We start from the raw sequence: 18,368 nt of genomic DNA on the forward strand, positions 1-18,368 counted from the left end.
GGAAGATGGTGTTGGACTCGGGTCTCTTAATTATAAGCACATAGGCCTAAATTCTTCTGTCACAAATTAGGAATAAGGATTCGATGCTTTAAGGGCACTTGAGAACAAATCAAATTCTACCCACCTTGAACAGCATAGCAGTACACAAGGACCAAGTGCTTGACTGTTGATATTAATGTGATGCCAAAATGTATGTCTGGTGACATAATCCAGTCCTGCCCCTAGTAACAGCTGTCGGCACTGCTGCATCACTGTTTTCCTGGATGGGATGCTGCATTGCTGTACGAGAGTTCCCGTACTGTGCTGCTGGGGAGGAGATCGGAACACAACCAGTTCCACAATGCAGCATTTTTGAACTTTGGAGGGATTCCTGGAAGTGTGAAAGCTCATACAATGTCTGCAACTAATTATGATTCTTGGGGATATCCCTGGTTGGATATAGAGGATATCCCTAGTGCCATCTTATTAGGGAAGGACGCCATTATGTCTGCAGCAGTGTAAAGCAACGTTTGGTCTGCTTCAACAGAAGCGGACCTATAGACTTGGTTTGCAAATAAATGTGCCCAGACACTTTAAAGAGGCTATGCAGGTTATTTCTCAGCCATAGCCAGTACCAATTCTCTCCTCATGAACAGATACGCAGGCGGGTAGCCGGGGGGGGGGGGCGGGCGGGTGGGGGTAGCAGCTGGACGTGGCTTTCCTTCCTGTATCTGCCCACATGGTGGTGGTTAAAGGTCTGTAAAATAGTGTGAATTGTCCTTCTGTGGTTTCTCAACCAAAAAATATACCATAGAGCAATATGAGCTGTGCTTGTGGCTCACTGTTATCTTAGTTCTGGTCTCTAAAGACACAAAGGGAGAAGAAAGCTGCACACAGAGCCAGTGTAACCTGCAGTGCAGTTTGAATCCAGAAATGCAGCACAGAGCAATAGGGCTGTGCATGTGGCTCACTCTCCCTTTTGCCAGCAGCCTTTTAAACTATAAAGGGTATGCATGCATTTGACATGCCAGTGCATAGTATTTCTGGCCTGGTAGAATGGGAGATTACTTACGTTGTTCGGCCTGCTTCAAAATGCTGGAGCTTGGTCTTGCAAAAGCATAGTGGTGGATAATAGACTAAAAGGTAAGTGATCGCTCCATATTTATTTGCAAGCATGCTGTAAAAGCAAAAACATCATTATGGTTGTAGAAATAATGCCCTGGCTAGAATACTGTTGACTAGATTCTGTAATATGACCTGCTTGTAATTCTCAAAATTCAATGCAGCTGTCAATGTAATGTGCTTTTACTGAGAAAATGTATGCAAAGCACTTTGAACATTTGAAAATGCTAGATAAACCATGTGAGAAAGCGGGATATTATTAATAATATAATACTTCATGCCATCTCTTTGCAATATTTCCTTTTTTAAGAAAGACACATAAGATCATACCATTTAGCAGAAAATGGAGGCTTAGTGATTCAACTAAAGATTCATTTAATTTTCACATTGATTTAAAAACTTTTAAAAATCCTGTGAGTGTAGTGTTAGCTTATTATTCATTGAATAATAATAAGTTATTCTTAAATAGAACTTTATCTTGCATAATAAGGCAACTATTTGGACATCTGAGGAAAAAGTTGGCAATGATGTGATATTTTTGTGGATGTTCCACTGAACTAAGTGGAGCTTATTTCTGAGTATAAGATTGCACTCCTGGTGTCTTATTGTCTTTTAAAGATCTCATTGTCTTATTTTCCATTGTGTCACTATTTGAAGTCAGCAGTATAATAGACTTGGTCATAGCAACTGCTTTTTGCTGATGCTCTGCCCTCATGTTTACGAAGATTTTCTCCTGTGTACTTCATAAAAGTGGGACACCTTGCCAGTTTAGCAATAAAGAAGGTTAAGGTTTAGATAGGAAGATATATTATTGATGATAGAAAGAAGACTTCAATTCTATATATTTAGCTTACATTAGAGCAGACTATTGAAATATCTTGAATCTATCGACTGAAAATACATCTGTTAAACATATTCACAGACTTCTTGCTGTTAAGACATTTCAAACAAAAGTTCAGATTCTGATCTTTTCCCTGGGCAACTCGACTGAAATCTGCAGGGCTGCTTTCACACAGGTGGTTTCTCAACAGCTAGCAAAGTGTTGATGGTTTTCTCCTGCTGTGGCTATTCATGATAAAATCTCATAATTTGAATCAAGAGTTGTGAAAACAGATTTAGAATTTTTATCTCATTTGGTCTTAATTTCCCTATCCTTGAATCACTTCATGGCATCAGGGTTTTCAAGTGGCCTTTATAAGGAAGTTTTGGAATGATTCTCATATTCATGTACTGTAAATAAACCAGTTACTCTGATGGACAGCAAGGAGCTAGCTGCTAGGAGGACAACAGGGGACAGCGTTTGTTTTATACACTTCCCAAACAGGCCCAAATTGGATTCAGTGCATTATTATTATTATTATTATTATTTTAAAAACTGGCTATACATGTGCAAGTTTTACCTAGAATCAGACTGGGAGAACATGAACAAGTCACTCCAACCCATAAAACTCAAAAGTTGTTCAGCAAGAGTCAGGTGGTTTTTGCTTAAGCAATAAAGGCTTTTGCAATATTTTCCCTACTTCTTCTTTAATATAGCCAAAATTTCAGTGCATTTAAGAACCTCTTTTTAAAATCATGTCATTGAAAGAGCTGTAGAAGGAAGGTAATGGTAGAGACAAGGTACCAACCATGATGAGAGGGGCTGAAGCAGTATTGCTGGTCTGTATAAAAAGAAATATTTATATTCCTTTTGCTCCTCTCCTTGTCCTGCATTTTTCAGAGTGGTAGACATGAGCGAGGAAGAACTACTTATCTAGGATACCTCTTAGGTGATAAGGATTATTTAAATAATAGTTTTCAGACAGGTTTCAGAAACCCAAGACTTGTTTTTAAATTCAGGTGTGTTTATATGTACAAGAGCAGAGCATAAAATATGATGAGTTAACATATGCTTATTCTTTAAACAATGCTTCAATTAAATTGCTTACATCATCAGCAAACATTGTTACTGAAGCCTTAATCTTCAAAGAACTCTCACTTGAAAAGACACACCACAGCCTTTGCTACAAGCAAGTTTGTCACACCCAGACAGGCTTTTGATTCTACAGTGTTTGGCATTCATGTTGGCAATTTATGGATTAGATTGCTTCACCCTGGGAAACACAATATAGAAACATTCAGCAGTAACTATCAGGTGATATGGGTAAACTGTGACACATTGTGACCCTTAGTCTGCGTGTATGCATGTTCTACCCAGTAAGAGTAGAATGAAATCGTACAAGCATAGGGATGCCATATGGTGCAAGGGGTTACACAAAAATGTAGATGTCATAATTTTATGTTCTTCTTGCACCACTGAATTTTTATACAACTGCAGAACCTAGTGCCACTGCTTGAATTACAGGGGTCCAGAATCCTTACCGTATGTGACATCCTAATAGTGACTATTTTTAAAAAAACTTATGGAGACATTATTTGGCTAAAAGTAGAGATATTCAGAGAGCAGAGCCTGTGGATTTCAATAAGGGCTGCCCAAACCTCCCATCAAATGAGCACTGGAAGGGATCTCCCATTTTAAGTATTACTGTGCTTGGGGAACACAGATGGTAGCAAGTTTAGTTTTGAAAGTGCAAGCACTCTGCCTGAATCCAGAACAAGATTTCACTGCCTACTGCAGGAAAAATTGCTGAAGTTCTAAAGTTGTGTTTGCATCAAAGCTTCTTGAAAGCAGAGATGTGCCATAATTATTTGTGACTCCTATTTCTAATACTGTATGTTCAAGAGTATCACAATGCACGCTCTGTATGCAGGAAACCTCAGGAGTATGCAATCTTTAATAGTCCTTTCAGGTTTTTTCTCTTAAAGAGAGCCTTTATGTAGTCTGAAGTATGATTCAGGCTGGTGTGTGTGTATGCGCATGCATGCACACCCACACAATTTTAAAATGGAAGTTATGGATTGGTACCAGTGTGTGGAACAAGAACTCCTGCAAATTTGGCTCAGTTGTGCAATCTCTGCATTAAAATATGTCCCCTTGTCTTTTTGGAGGCTGATAAGCAATGGCACATGTTTCAAAATGATTTCAACCTTGAGGAAAGACACCAACCATTTTATTTCTCTTTCAAATGAAGCTGTTATAGCACAGTGCAGAATATTAACTGACACCCTTTAGTGTATATTAAGCAAATATCTGATGCTTACTACCATCAGTGTTTACTTTTGCAAAAATCTTTTTAAACCTGTGAGGTTTAATTAATTACTTAGAAGTGTCTTGCATCTTGACTAAATGTACAAAATGCATGATGATACTGGTATGTCTCTGAGAAACAGCTGCTATTTCCTTATCAGTCGACAGCCTTCTATTCTTTAGTGGTAGAATACTGTTATTTAGTAATGTAATCTTTATTAGCCAGGCTCTTATTAGCACAATTACTTGCTTGTTCATTGTAGACTTTCCAATTCAGTATCCTTTGAACCATCTGTTAAAGCAAAACTACAGATATATTATAGCAAACTGCAGTAAATAAACCCAAGTACTCATGCTTTATTGTGCTGCTGGTCACCTGTTTACTTATTTATTATGCCCATATAGTCATCAGTCTTGATTAATTCATTTATGTAGGTATTTTGAGGTTAGCACAGTGACTTGATGTGGTGTCCAATGGGATATTGGGGGAGGGCAATGACCATTGTTTTCACCCCCCCATTAGAGTCAATATGTGTTTATTTTAAAGGGAAGCTATGCAACTACTCATATTTGACAAACATTGAATCTGTTTTTGTACTTCCCCATCCACACCAGAATAAAAGCAACCCCAGAATAAATGGTCCTTTGGCTGGAGAAAACTGGCTCAATTTCCAGGGGACCTGGACAAGAGCACACTATTCCTATTATATAGAAAAAGAAGTAAGAGCCATGTTGTATGGTAGCCCTCTTGTACTGTACCACTTCAGAATGAACATGCGAAGCTCTGCATTGGCATATTAAGCCCTATCTACTACTCCAGCTAGCAGCAGCTCTCTTAGGGTTAAAAAAAAATGGTGCCCTACCCCTGAGCACCCCTCCCACAATGATGCCAACATTTGCATCACAGAGATAAATAGATTTTGTTCTTGAGTGTTAAAACGTGAGACAGAAAGTAGAATTGCAACTGACTTACACTCTCCTTTTAACTGCTTGTTGCAGTGGGGGAAACCACTCTGAAGGTTACTCCTGGACACCCAAGTTTTTAAGAGAACAATGCTTAACAAACACAAGGGAAAATATGGTTTTGCCAAAGCACAAATCATTTTCTGAGCTAGGCATGGGACAAGTGGAAGTGTGGACGAGGCTTTAGGCTCCTAGTTGCATGCTTATCAGATGTCTTCAGACATACTCCTTCTTAACTAGCAGAAAGCATGACCACCCACTCTGCATATTGATGGACCCATCCTTTGCAAGTGTGAAGCAACTTTTCTTGAATTGGGTAGCAGGGACGTACTATATTCTATTTCTTCTTGGCCATAAGGCATGTTTTATTTCAGAACTGTGCATATGGCACCTTAATACGGTACATTTTTTCTATAAAGCTATCCTGGCTTAAATTTCAAGATATTGATTAAATATGAAGAATATTCCAGGAAAGATGTAGTATGATCTGTCTATACAGAATGTTAAGAAATTGTTATGGAAGAATACCACTAACTATAGACATGTCAGCCTCCCTTTGACAAGAAAAGAAAATAGGTTGAGGTCTTCCTAGAGGTGGGAGGTGCCAGAATAGTTGAGAATATGATGAGATTATGTGTTTTACATTAAATAAGAAGGAACAGTGTGAAGCCAAAAGTCTGTAAAAATAGACAGTGCCCTATTAGTTCCTGTAAGTCATGTAGTGGCAACCTGCTCATCACCCATCTTCTTACCCAGTCATTATATCCATATGTAAGTTAGGTTTGGTGAAAGGCTGCTGAGTTCATCTCATAGGAATTTCTTGTATCTCCTAAGAATGGTCAGACTCTCATTGGCTTTTAAGTACAGTATATGTCTGCTGAAACAGGTTGTAAGAAATGATCACTTGTCAAAACTATGCTTTCCTGGATCTCCCTGTGTTTTTACACAGTGACTTGAATGTCTTCATAACTTTTCTTGAGACATGAATACAGATACTGTTGCAAGATGTGGCAGGTCTAAAACTGGCATCACACCTACTTGATGCTCACAACTCATTAATTATGACAACTGGATGACTAATTCCAAAGATCTTCAAACCTTTCCTTGATGTTCTGTTCTAATGCTTGATGTTCAAAACTAAATAGTTTTTTTTTTTTACTCAATCACGTGAGTTTTGGCTGGTGCAGAAACTTGCAAGTGCTGTCAGTTTGAATAGTATTATATTAAATGGGAGGATAATGTCTGTCTCAGGCATGAGCTCTGCTGACCCACAGCAGAACCCATGAGTTCTCCACCGTACTTAGCATATATGATAAGAGTAAGTAGCGTTCTAACTAAAATGGAAAAAAGCATTTTTAAAATGTTCTAAAAACTTAATTATGCATTGCCTTGGAATGCGGACCATGCTTTTATAGTCTCTCTTTGTTGTTTTGTGAGATAACTTGTTGCCTTTTATTTTTATTTTTTTACCATGGGTGAACTAAGGTTATCTTTCCTGGTTGAGAAGATGGAACCTGTGTAGGCCCCTCCATTTGAGTGACAGGTATTAGGGACCAAAAGAGCTCTCTTCTATTTTTCACAAGTTTTTGACTTCCTTCTGTTCCTTCTTTCTGACTTTAGAACATGCTGATCACAATCTAGTCAAAGTCCAAAACTGTATACTAAGCCACATTACCTTCTCTAAGACCAATTGCATAACAGTCTTCAACATCAGTGTGCAGATACATAGACCTTTCTCATTTTCATCTGATCCTAGGGAGGCAGTAAGGAAATAAGGGGGTAAGAAATTGAGAAGGATATGCATTTTAAACTCGAAAACCGTGTATACTAGCAAAGCTCAGCATCAACAAGGTCTGTTGTTTCAAGCATTGGCTTAACAATTTACTTTTAATCTTTTCCCTTATGGAGGGGGGGGGGGTGGGTTAAAGCAAGTTTTGATGGAGAATTATATTTTAAAAATATATATACCAAATTTCATTTCAACTATTGGATTGCCATGCTTTTATTACTTACCTGGCCTCTTGAAAATGGGTGTAAGAGATGAGCTGGTATTTAAACTTGTAACTTGGCAGGTCTCTACTGACCTTGGAAAATTACAGCTTGACCTCAAGGGTAGGGAGGCAAGAACTGCAAGCAGGGCTCGTATGCATAGTTAAACAAAGCCTCGCTGCTAATCCCATGTCCCGAGTAAGTTCATAATACTTTCCTCTAGGGAAGAAAACATTTTTTTATTTTTTTAGGTAGGTGAGTTTAAATAAACTACCTGGGACTAATGTTATACCCATTAAAACAAGAATGAGAAATTTGAAATATAAACCAGTGGGCACATCTTAGCAGGTATGCCAACTCTTCGGGGTGGGGGCAAGATGTCTTCACCCCTCTGAATATTTGTTGGATATTGTTGAGGAGGCCTGGTGCATGTCGCACGCATGTGACATCATGCATGATGCACATTGCAGCATCAGTGGCTGGCTCCTCTAGAGTGCTCTACCTCCTCCAGATGACACAACATTGAACTTTCTGTTTAGCTGGGTATTTGTTGTTTCAGTCAAGACTGAACTATGAAAGTGCGTGCTAAGTGATGGTTTTGGCTATTGTATGTGAGAAATACGTGGGAAGTGTGTTACAGATGACAACATGGTAATGCCTTCACTGCAAATCATTGTGCCTCAGTTAAATATCTATGTAAATTCCAATGTTGGTCTCACTACACTGAATGGAATTTCAACATATGCAGTGTACTCTTGTTATCTGGAACACTAGGTAATGTGGAATACCAATATTTGAAGTAAGTAGAATTCTAAGACTTGCAGTTTTTATTGAACTGCATCTGACCAGAAACTACTGATAACTATAGCACAGAGCAAATGACATTATGTACTGCACTGCTGCATTTCAAGTAAATAGATGAGCTCTTTGGGCTTTGAATGCTAAGAGGATGGTTTTGAGATTATGGTCATAAAAAGTTGTTTGTAATATTTAAAAATGCTTCATATTTAAAAAGAATTATTTATACCTTTGTATAACATGGGGGGGGGATACAAGCCTGAATATATATTATCAGTAGAGTAAAAATTTAGATCAGTAAGGATGATTCCCACTTGGACTGTTTCACCACTTTGTTTATATCAATGTGAGTGTTTGGAAATGATTAACTAGTTATGTTTTACTCTAATTGCATAAAGAACTAAATATAATTGTTTTTTGAAACTACTTTTACTGAGGCTTGAAGTCTGTGGTTTTAAATCAGCATTTGATGTGTCAAGCTGATGAAATTTGGCAAACAGGGCCTTGCATCAGATAGCGTTGTATTTTTATTATTTTGTTTATTCACATATTGTGATTCTACTTTCCAAACAGGACTGGTGGTAGCTCTTGACTGTCTTAAATTTGCTTCAATATATTTTGGATTTAAACTGCATTTCCATCCTGAATGTGCTTAAGGTAGTTTACAACAACCTAACAAAACACACAGCAAAATATCAATGCAAAATATCAATATAATTACATACAATGAGAGCAAAACTATCCAGTTGAGACTTGAGAACTAAAATGTATTCTAAAATAAGTAAGTGTTCAGTTGACAGCTAACACCATATGATGTAGCCTTGGAGGCCTCCCCAAGAAAGTATTCCAGAGCTGCCATACTACACTGGAAAATCCGCATTTTGGGTACACGTATCTAATTATCCATGGAAAGGTAGCCTACTGGAGATCCCTAAAAGTAGTGGGATTTTATATGAGAGAAAGTGTTGTCTAAAACACACAACATATTTAAGGTCATCATTTAGTGACAGTGAATTCTGAAATGCTTTTCACTAGGTCTTGATTTGCCTTAAATACTGATAAAAAATCTTTTTGAATATTTTTTTAAATGTGAGGTTGTTTTGAACTGCATTATTTGTAGAACTGGTTTTGCCTTACTTATTATGTATTTGATATTATCGTATTGATCAAAATGCTGTTCACTTGTTTTTATTGCTTTGTTATTGTGAGCCACTTTGAGTTCAACTTCATTGCAAAAGTGACATGCAAATATTAAATCAAACTAAATTGCGTTAAAGCAATCTTTATGCTACATATGAAAAATATTTACTCAAACGATGCAGACATTATATATTCTGTCTGTATCTTGTTTCTTGGTAGGAGTACCTCTGAATTAGGTTCAGATAACCTTGACTTCCTTACAGTACTTTTGTTTCAATATTATTGTGCTCCAAGGGACTGATCCACTGTATACCCACTTAACTTTAGTAAACGCTGCAGCTTCCACTGCTTAGAAACTGTTCTCCAAACCATTAATAGTTTGCTTTGCTCTAATCAATATAAGCTGATTCTGAGTATTTTATTACCGTAAATTGCTGCTTTAAAAAAATCTGATTTGAAAAGGTTTTTGGGTAGTTCTTAGTAGCATTCTCTTTAAACTGGTATTTGTGTTTTACTTGCAGGATCGCACAAGAACTTTTGACATGCATTCACTGGAGAACTCACTAATTGACATAATGAGAGCTGAAAGTGATTCACTGAAAGGTAAACTTGGATTACTCTTTTCCTGCAATAAATAATTAGGCTGACATACTTGCACAAAGTATGAAGTTCAAGTATTTATAGAATAGCTAAAGCAGTTACCGGTACTTCCCCCTCCTATTTGTTCGTTTGTCCAGACTCTGGACCTCCTTTTTCTTTTTCTGCAAGAGGAAGCCGTCAGTAAAACATTTGTGTGTGCTTAATGGCCTCCTTGGCATAATACCACTTAAAAACACAGGCCATGTTTTCCAACATTGCTTTCTGAAGTGGCTTCAGATTAGTAACACTTTTAAAATGTGATTTAAAATTGAAGCCTTATCTGAAGATATGTAAAATGCACCTACCCTGTTGGCCTATTTTCCTCAGTATGATATTTTACAGTGTTGGGCAATCCTGTTATACCAACAAGATATACAGTGGAACCTCGGTTTATGAACACCTCGGTTTATGAATTTTCGGTTTATGAACACCGCGGACCCATCTGGAACGGATTAATTCACTTTCCATTACTTTTAATGGGAAAGTTCGCTTCAGTTTATGAACGCTTCAGTTTATGAACAGACTTCCGGAACCAATTACACCCATGTTTCAGTTTATGAACGCTTCAGTTTAAGTACTTCGCGGACCCGTCTGGAACGGATTAATCCACTTTCCATTACTTTCAATGGAAAAGTTCGCTTCAGTTTATGAACGGTTACTCCGCGGACCGTCTGGAACGGATTAATCCACCTTCCATTACTTTCAATGGGAAAGTTCGCTTCAGTTTATGAACGCTTCAGTTTATGAACAGACTTCCGGAACCAATTGTGTTCATAAACCGAGGTACCACTGTACAAGAGTCTTTTGAATATTAGGAGTTTTGTTGGAGTACAATGTAACCAACTGACCTAGCCCTAGAGTATGTACTGTCTGTCTGGTAAGCTGGTGGAAAAAGTGAGCTAAGCGTATAAGTTACAGAAGTGATGAATTTTGGTTTGGATGAAGATGCCATTCAGTGTTGTTTCATTGTGGTTCCTCTATATTGTGATACACCTAAAGAACAAGATGGTGCAGAATTTGCCACTGAATTGAAGTTTAAGGTCCAGATAACTTGGGACAGGCCAAATGCACTGGTTCCACTCCATAATTAACTTCTTTTCAATGACTCATGGAATTATGGGAAAGGTAGTTCCCATGTTCCATCTCTGCTCCTAAGCCTGGTGAAATGGGTGGCCTCTTTGACCGTGGTAACTATATTTCCCATTACTGTATATGGATTGGTTCAAGAGTTCCTAGGAACAACCAGGCCCAATAGCAGGCTGAGGCCTCAACAATGGGGAACTATACTACTAGTAATTAGGGATATAGAAATGGCCTGACTCCCCATTTTTCAGACTTGAAGTTGATTCGAAATATTTTAAACTCTTGCATATGTGATGACAAAATTATTTGTTATCATTGAGCATTTTGTGTTCCTGCAGACTCCAGTTAATCTGTGCATGATGCAGAATGGATGATACTCCTAGTCCAAATTCACTGCTGAAATCTTGTAAATTCTGACATTGACACTTTGACATTGAAAACTTTGTCAGAAACATCTTGGTGGGTACACATACTGCCTACTCTGGATGTAGAGAATAAATTAATAAATGTCTGCTGTCTGACAAAATGAACAATGCTTCTATCAGCTGAAAATGGTACAGCTTGAGGAATTGATGAAGTCACATAAATAACCATTCTTCTGTTCTGAAAATGGTTTGAATCAAAACATACCTGAAAGATATTAATGTACAACCTCCTAGAAGCAGCATGTTAAGCAAGACATTTGTCTTGTTTAGGGTCAGTGCTTAAGCAATAATCTTAACTTGCATGTCTTGGGGTTTTATGTGTCAGACTCCCTTATTTATCTACTTTGTCCAAGGCTTTTGCTCTAGTTCATCACTGGTCTTGGCATGGCTAGAGCAGATTTACGACCTTCCTGGAAACTAAATTTCTTCTATTGTCTAGGTTGCTGGTAGTAATGGAATTAACTTACCCTTTAATAGTTCTTCTTGTCACAAAGAATTCCAAAATGCTTGACACAGTGGCTAGCCAGAGTTGCTTCTACCCACTTCTGGGGTGAAAGCAGTAGCTACCACTGTCACCAAACCCAAATAGCTATTCAGGGTGGAGAATAAATTATCCAGGTGAAACATATGGGGGACCTGAGCAGCAGGTATGGTCTTTCCTCAAAGAGAAGAGAGCCAAATCCAGTTTCAGTTAGCTTCCTGCGCCATGGCCTTAAACCATGTGAAAGAGAATCTTAATATATAACCATGTTGCCTCATGTGCAAGGACAAAAATGTCCTATCTTTGTAATTAATTACCCTCCAGGCTTATACTGATATCAAGTATATAACTTACATTATGCTGGGTGGAACCAGCCTATAGAAAACACAACTTATCAAGTGGTGTGATGTAACCAGGTAACTCCCATGCCTTGAACAGTAGCAACGGACATACCTTATTGTTTGATTTCAGTTACATGATACTGTTGTTGGGTTTCAGAGCCTTTCCAAGGACTGTATATTCTGTACCTTGCTTCTTGGGAGGAGTACCTTTGAATTTGGTTCAGATAACTTTCAGTTCCTCATTTGAGTATCCACAACTGGCTAATGGCCTGGCTAAACATGAATGTGTGAGCATGTGACTACTTGTAGCAAAAATTGCAGCTGTTTCATACCTCCCCTGGTCCTCCTGCTTCCAGGGGCAGTCCAAAGCATTTTGGTGTTTCAGACTAAATGCCCTGCTGCCGCCCCCCACACTTGGGGTGTGTATGTATGAGGCTCTGCAAGGGCTTTTTCTCTTTCTACTCCACTGGTGGTGGTGGTGGGATGTAGGAAGGGCTTTCCCCCCATGCTGAGACTCCGTGCCCTGCAGCGAACTTTCCCATGGGCCTCCTTCTGCCCCCAGGGGCAGAGAGAGACCAGCAGCAAAGCAGAGTGGTGGAACTCCCCACTTTTGCCGAAACAAGGTGAGAGTGGGGCGTTCCAGTGGCGGCAGAAGCAGTGGGGCAGGCTGGGTGCTGCCTCTTGCATTTCTGCCACCTGAGGCAGCTGCTTCACCCTGCCTCATCTGTGTGCCTGCTTTGCCTGCTGCCACACTGCCTGGAGCTTAACCATGGTTTGGCTTAGCATTACATCTGAACCTGGGCTTGTGATTTGTCTTGCTTCAGACAAACCATAAGCTGTAGCTAATGGTTTGTTTGGGTGTGTGTGTGGGACTTGCAGCTCATGACTTGTCTGGGGAACGCAAACCACCATGAGTCTCGATTTGGATTGATGCCATGCCATGCCAGACCATGGCTTTGCTCCAGGAAGCATGGCAGTAGGATGACCAGAGGAGTGAAGTTGCTGCCATCTTTGCTGTGAATACATACGGTATATGCTTACACATTCGCCTTTAGCCATGGGTTGGCTTAGCATTACATGCAAACTGTGTCAATGTCTTACTCAACTGAATCTGCAGTCACCTTGTCATAGCAATCAGAACTGCTTGGTCTGGGAAATATTCTGTGTGCTTTTAGGTGCTTCATCCTGATAAGAACTGCAGAAAAGGGACATGGGTTCCTTTCATAAATAAGTAATCTAGGTTAATTGCCCTCCAAATAGACATAATCTAAAATAGAATTGCTGTCAAAGTTCTTAACATTCCATGTATGCATTTTAGCTATTTAATGTGAAATATTTATTATAGTTCAGTTGTGCTATTTTGTCATTGCACGCTTTTAAGAGGCTATGTACTGTAACTCTTCATAGTTTTTTTTTAATAAGCATCCCAAAAAGATGTAAGATGTGACTCTGTAAAGCTATTCATCAACTCATTACTGGGTATATGGGGATATAAATATTTCTGTATACTACAAGTTATTTTTCAAGGTGGCATTTCCTTTCAAATGTGAGATAATTGTCAGAAGCCTTTGTTGCTTGCGAAGTTTTAAAAATAGACTCACACTACAACTCTAGAAAACATTCTGAATCCCATGAAATTGGATTGGCACACCGGATAATGATAGCACAGATAGCTCAATTCATATCTGACTGAGTGTTACATTCATCACATAAGAAGTAATCATGTCAGACTTTGACCACTGAAAATTATCTCAATATACTTTATTCGACCGATAGTCAGAAATAAAAAAAACATTTCTCAATACAAAGATAAACATATAAAACTGAAGGCATCAGAGGGATAATAAAAATATAAAAATATAAAACTGATGGCACTAGAGGGATACATAAATGGGGTATGACCGCGCTACTAAACCTCCTACAGATAACCCACATCAAGACATTTGATTATACGTTTCCAACACTGAAAATTTTGAAGCACCCCTTGAAACAAACGAACAAAGCTAGAGTTGATTGTAGGCAGGCTGGAGACATGATAATTATTCTTTTCCTCAGAGGCTATTGCCTTAAGGTCAGGGATAGAGAACCCCAGGCCCTAATCATGGACCGTGGGACTCTCCCATGCCACAGCCCCTCTCTGGGTGATTCTGGTTAGCAGGAATATGTCATTGAACTGTGATCATACCTCTTCCTGGCTGACTGGAATGTAGAAGCCACTGACTTTCATTTGGCTGGAATGCATCCCACTGTACTAAGGTCACATCCATTGTTCTTCCCACCATTGCCTCTGGATCCGAGCACCACTGACTTGCAGGCACTGAAAGCCTGTAAACGTTGAGAGGGGAATGGTTACTAACAAACTAGCAACTAAAGAAGAAATTTTAAAAAAATCTTTAATGTATTTTTGTCACATATACTACCCAATTAATCATGTCCCTTAGGCAGTTCACAGATTTCAGATAAATAAAATATGAATACAGTCAACCAAATCAATTAATATAAAAGTTGCACCAGGAGACAAATTAGCATAAAACCATATAATAACATGGAATAAATGGTTGGTGGATGAATTAAGATGGCCAGTAGTTCCTGGGAATGGGCCACAGACTTGTAAGCTGCCTTCTCTCTCGTGAGAATTCTCCCTTTTACTGCCCCCATCATTATGGTTAATAACTACGTCGGCACTGACCTTAACACTGTTTCATGTTAACCAATGTTCCCATTGTGCCTATGGTTTGCCGAACGGCTTCAAAATCTTGATTGTAGTAGAAACACTGGTTAGGTTGATGCAATTTAATACCTAGCCATGATAATGGGTTATGAGAAAGGAATGGAGAAATTACTGTATGACAGGGATGGGGAACTGGTAACCCTCCAGATGTCAGCCCCACCCATGGTTGGTATGATGGGAGTTGTAATCCAACAACCACTTGGAGGCTGCAGATTTCTCATCCCTGCTGTATGAAATGTAGATCTTGGAATAGAGAGTGTGTGATTATGTGACCTGTTCAAATCTCTTGGCTAAGAATAGAAATCAGGATTGTTACCCAAAGTTCTCGTGAGCTCTCATACATACACTCCTGTTCTCTCAAATGTGTTTGCCGAACAAGAAGAGACAGTAGTCTATGTTCAGCTTTTAAAATGTATACCCAATTGATTACGGTAATTGAAAGCTGAAGAAAACAAAATGTGTGTAGGAAACTGGTGTTGGGGTAAGCCACTATTAAGTGATAGCTGCAAAAGGGTATGTTTTTCTGGTTATCATTGGTGATTTTTGAAGAGCAATGGGACTGGCTTCACCCTTAATTTTTTTGAGACATTGTTAGCACAATATCTCCAGAAGACTGCATACTTTTTTGTCTGTATTGGGAAGGACCATAGCTCAGAGGTCGAGCATCTGCTTTGTGTGTAGAAGGTCCAGATTCAATTCATAGCAGGTGGGGATTACTCCCTGTCTCTTAAACCCTGGAGAGCTGCTGCCAGTTGGTGTAGACAGCACTAAGTTATATGGATCAATGGTCTGATTTGGTATAGGGCATCTTCCTGTATGTAGAGGGGATTTTTTTGGGGGGGGGGGTAAAATGTGTATCAATAGCCTCATAAAGAAGCATATTTGCTTGGCTTTTCTTCCTGGAATGTTTGTTATGTGTTTTTTTTAAGTACTGCACTTTTGTATTTTAGCAGAGACAGTGAGTTATACTAGCCAAACAATTGTCCTCTAAACTATTGTAGAATGTTAGGGAACTTTGTTTTTGTTGACCACCTTCCTGAATCCTCTGTTATTCGCCTGCCTTGAGCAGCTGTCATTTTCAGTATGATATTTATATCCACAAGAGTGTCTGTAGAAGTCTTTCTCTAGAGACTTAATTGCATTTCCTTTATGAGAGATTTGACTTTCATGGACTGAACTTGACACAGAGAGACCTGCTTCTCCTCCTCCTCACTACAGTTATTTGAGATGGCAATTTGATCATTGTCATGCTAATAATGAATCAGACCATATGCTTTCTTTTCTATAATAAAATATAATGCATAGTCTCAAATGGTCATCAGTTGCCTGGAAGTAGGGCAGGAAGAAGCTGATTAACTGAAGGAGGATAGTGGCATAATAAAAACATAAGAAGAGCCCTGCTGGATCAGATCAAGCCTTCATTTAGTTTAGCATCCTGTTTTCCAGAGTGCTCAACCAGATGCCTCCAGCAAGTCATCAAGCAAGGCGTGGATGCAATAGGCCTCCCATGTGTCCATCCCTCTTAATGGGTATTCAGTGGAATATTGTTTATGAAAATGGATCTTCCACTTAGCAACCCTGGCTGATAGCTACTGATAGATCTATACCAAATGATTTTACAAAATCCTCATTTAAAGTAATCTAAAGCTAGTGTTGGTAACCACATCTTGTGGTAGTGAATCCATCAATTATGCATTGTGTAAAGATGTGCTTTATCTTGTCTGTCCTGAATCTATCCACAAGTGTCATCTAGTGCAACAGCCTGCAATGTGGGGATTTTTTTGCCAAACATGGGGCTTGATTCCATGACCCTGAGATAAAAGGTCTAATGTTTATAAGCCTGTCCCCCCCCCAAAAAAAAACCCTTTAGATGTTAGTAAACTGAAAAGTCCCAAGTGTGTTAGTCATTCCTTGTAGGGAAAGTGCCCTAACTCACTTGATCACATTGGTTGCCCTTTTTGCATTGAATCCATTTCTGTACTATGGGGCACTATGGATTTCAAATACAGTCACACCAGAGATTTTATAGAATGACATTATGATACTGGTAGTCTTATTGTCAATGCTTTGCCTGGAATTTTCCACTCTTTTTTTTAACACTACACACTGAGTTAATGTTTTTGTTGAGCTATTCATAATAATCTGCTTTTTATCTGCCATAACCCTATTTTTTGTTAAACTCTTTTAATTATTGTACTGTATCTTATATTGTTGTACCCTGCCCTGAGACCGTAGGGTGATATATGAGTAATAAATCAAACTATTATTAACATTAATAATGAATAACAATAAACCCACAATCTTTCCAAATTACTAACCGTCAGTTGATTAATATACATGTGAATTTGGGATTATTCAGCTCTGCTAAGCTTTCACACTGTTGTGTGAGGTTAGTTAAAAGCAACCAAAGCAAAGTCATGAAGTGCTCTTAAAATGGCAAAATGCTTAGGTTAATGATGTTGAGGAAGATTAAAAAATTATCTCTCTTTTAGATGAAGTCATTATTTAAATATATATATAGTTACTGGCTTTCCTGTTCCATTCTTAAAATCTTTGAAGAGAAAATGGTGATAGTATTAATGAGAGCAGATTAGGTTATTGTAGGAGGTACATTAAATGTATCAAGCCCAGCTGGTTGCATCGTATTAAACTGCTAAGACAACTGCAGTGTTTTTATGTACTGTACTTTGATCATTGAGGATAAGATTTCTATAACACCTCACTTTTCTCTTCCAGTATTAAAATAAAATGGTGCCACTTACAACTAGAATGGTGAAGTAATAGCAAACTAGGGGAAGGCCCCAGTATAATATGTTAAATAATAGTGGAAGCTTGCTATCTATAAATAGGAGGATGCAGAAACATTCTGCTTGTGTTTTCTTAGTCCACCTCTTATATGCAAGAAAAAGAAATTTTGGTGACAAGAAGACTGTGTCACAGAAAAGTTCAGAGCCTTCTTAGTCTGTTTTTTTTTGAATTGCAAAATGCTGACTCAAAAGCTAGTTGGGTGTGCAGCAAGCTACAGCACATTACTTTCTGCATTAATTAGAGAGGCTGTTGCATGTATTGCAACACAGCTGCCTTGTAATAATTTTGTAATATGAAGAAATTTTAGATTTTTATGCAAACCCTATGCTTTACTAATGTATGGAACATTGCTTTATCTGAATGTTGATAGAGATGTGTAGTCTGGGGCAAAACCAAATTGAACAGTTTTGATGCAGCCTAGTCTCCATTTCTATATTATCTAAATAGGGAGCACCGTATAAGTACCGCTCCCATGACTCACTCCTTGATGTGGTTGGTTTATATAGACTCAGCTTAAAGACTTGGTTATATGTAACTGCACCTCTGTTTTTATATTGAATCTGCTCCATGTATGGTTTCGTTATTGCTTGTATGGTTATGGGTTAGTTTGTCCATATGTTTTTGATAAAGCAATACAAATTTCCAAAAGGAAAAAAAACCCCTATTTAGATAGAGTATGAGGAGTGAAAGGAATGATTTAAACCAGGCATCCCCAAACTGCGGCCCTCCAGATATTTTGGCC

At 38.5% G+C, this 18,368-nt stretch overlaps 1 protein-coding gene across 1 annotated transcript in view; it reads left to right on the plus strand.

Moving 5' to 3' along the window:
- CPEB4 (cytoplasmic polyadenylation element binding protein 4) overlaps nucleotides 1-18,368 on the plus strand; it is a 57,355-nt gene that overhangs the window by 5,313 nt on the left and 33,674 nt on the right. Inside the window, exon 3 of the mRNA XM_035105310.3 lies at nucleotides 9,640-9,721. Coding sequence (XP_034961201.1) covers nucleotides 9,640-9,721 — 82 coding nt within the window. The remainder of the gene's footprint in view (nucleotides 1-9,639; nucleotides 9,722-18,368) is intronic.

The sequence above is a fragment of the Zootoca vivipara genome, chromosome 2, assembly GCF_965207765.1.
Source record: "Zootoca vivipara chromosome 2, rZooViv2.hap1.1, whole genome shotgun sequence".
NCBI classification, from domain to species: Eukaryota; Metazoa; Chordata; class Lepidosauria; order Squamata; family Lacertidae; genus Zootoca; species Zootoca vivipara.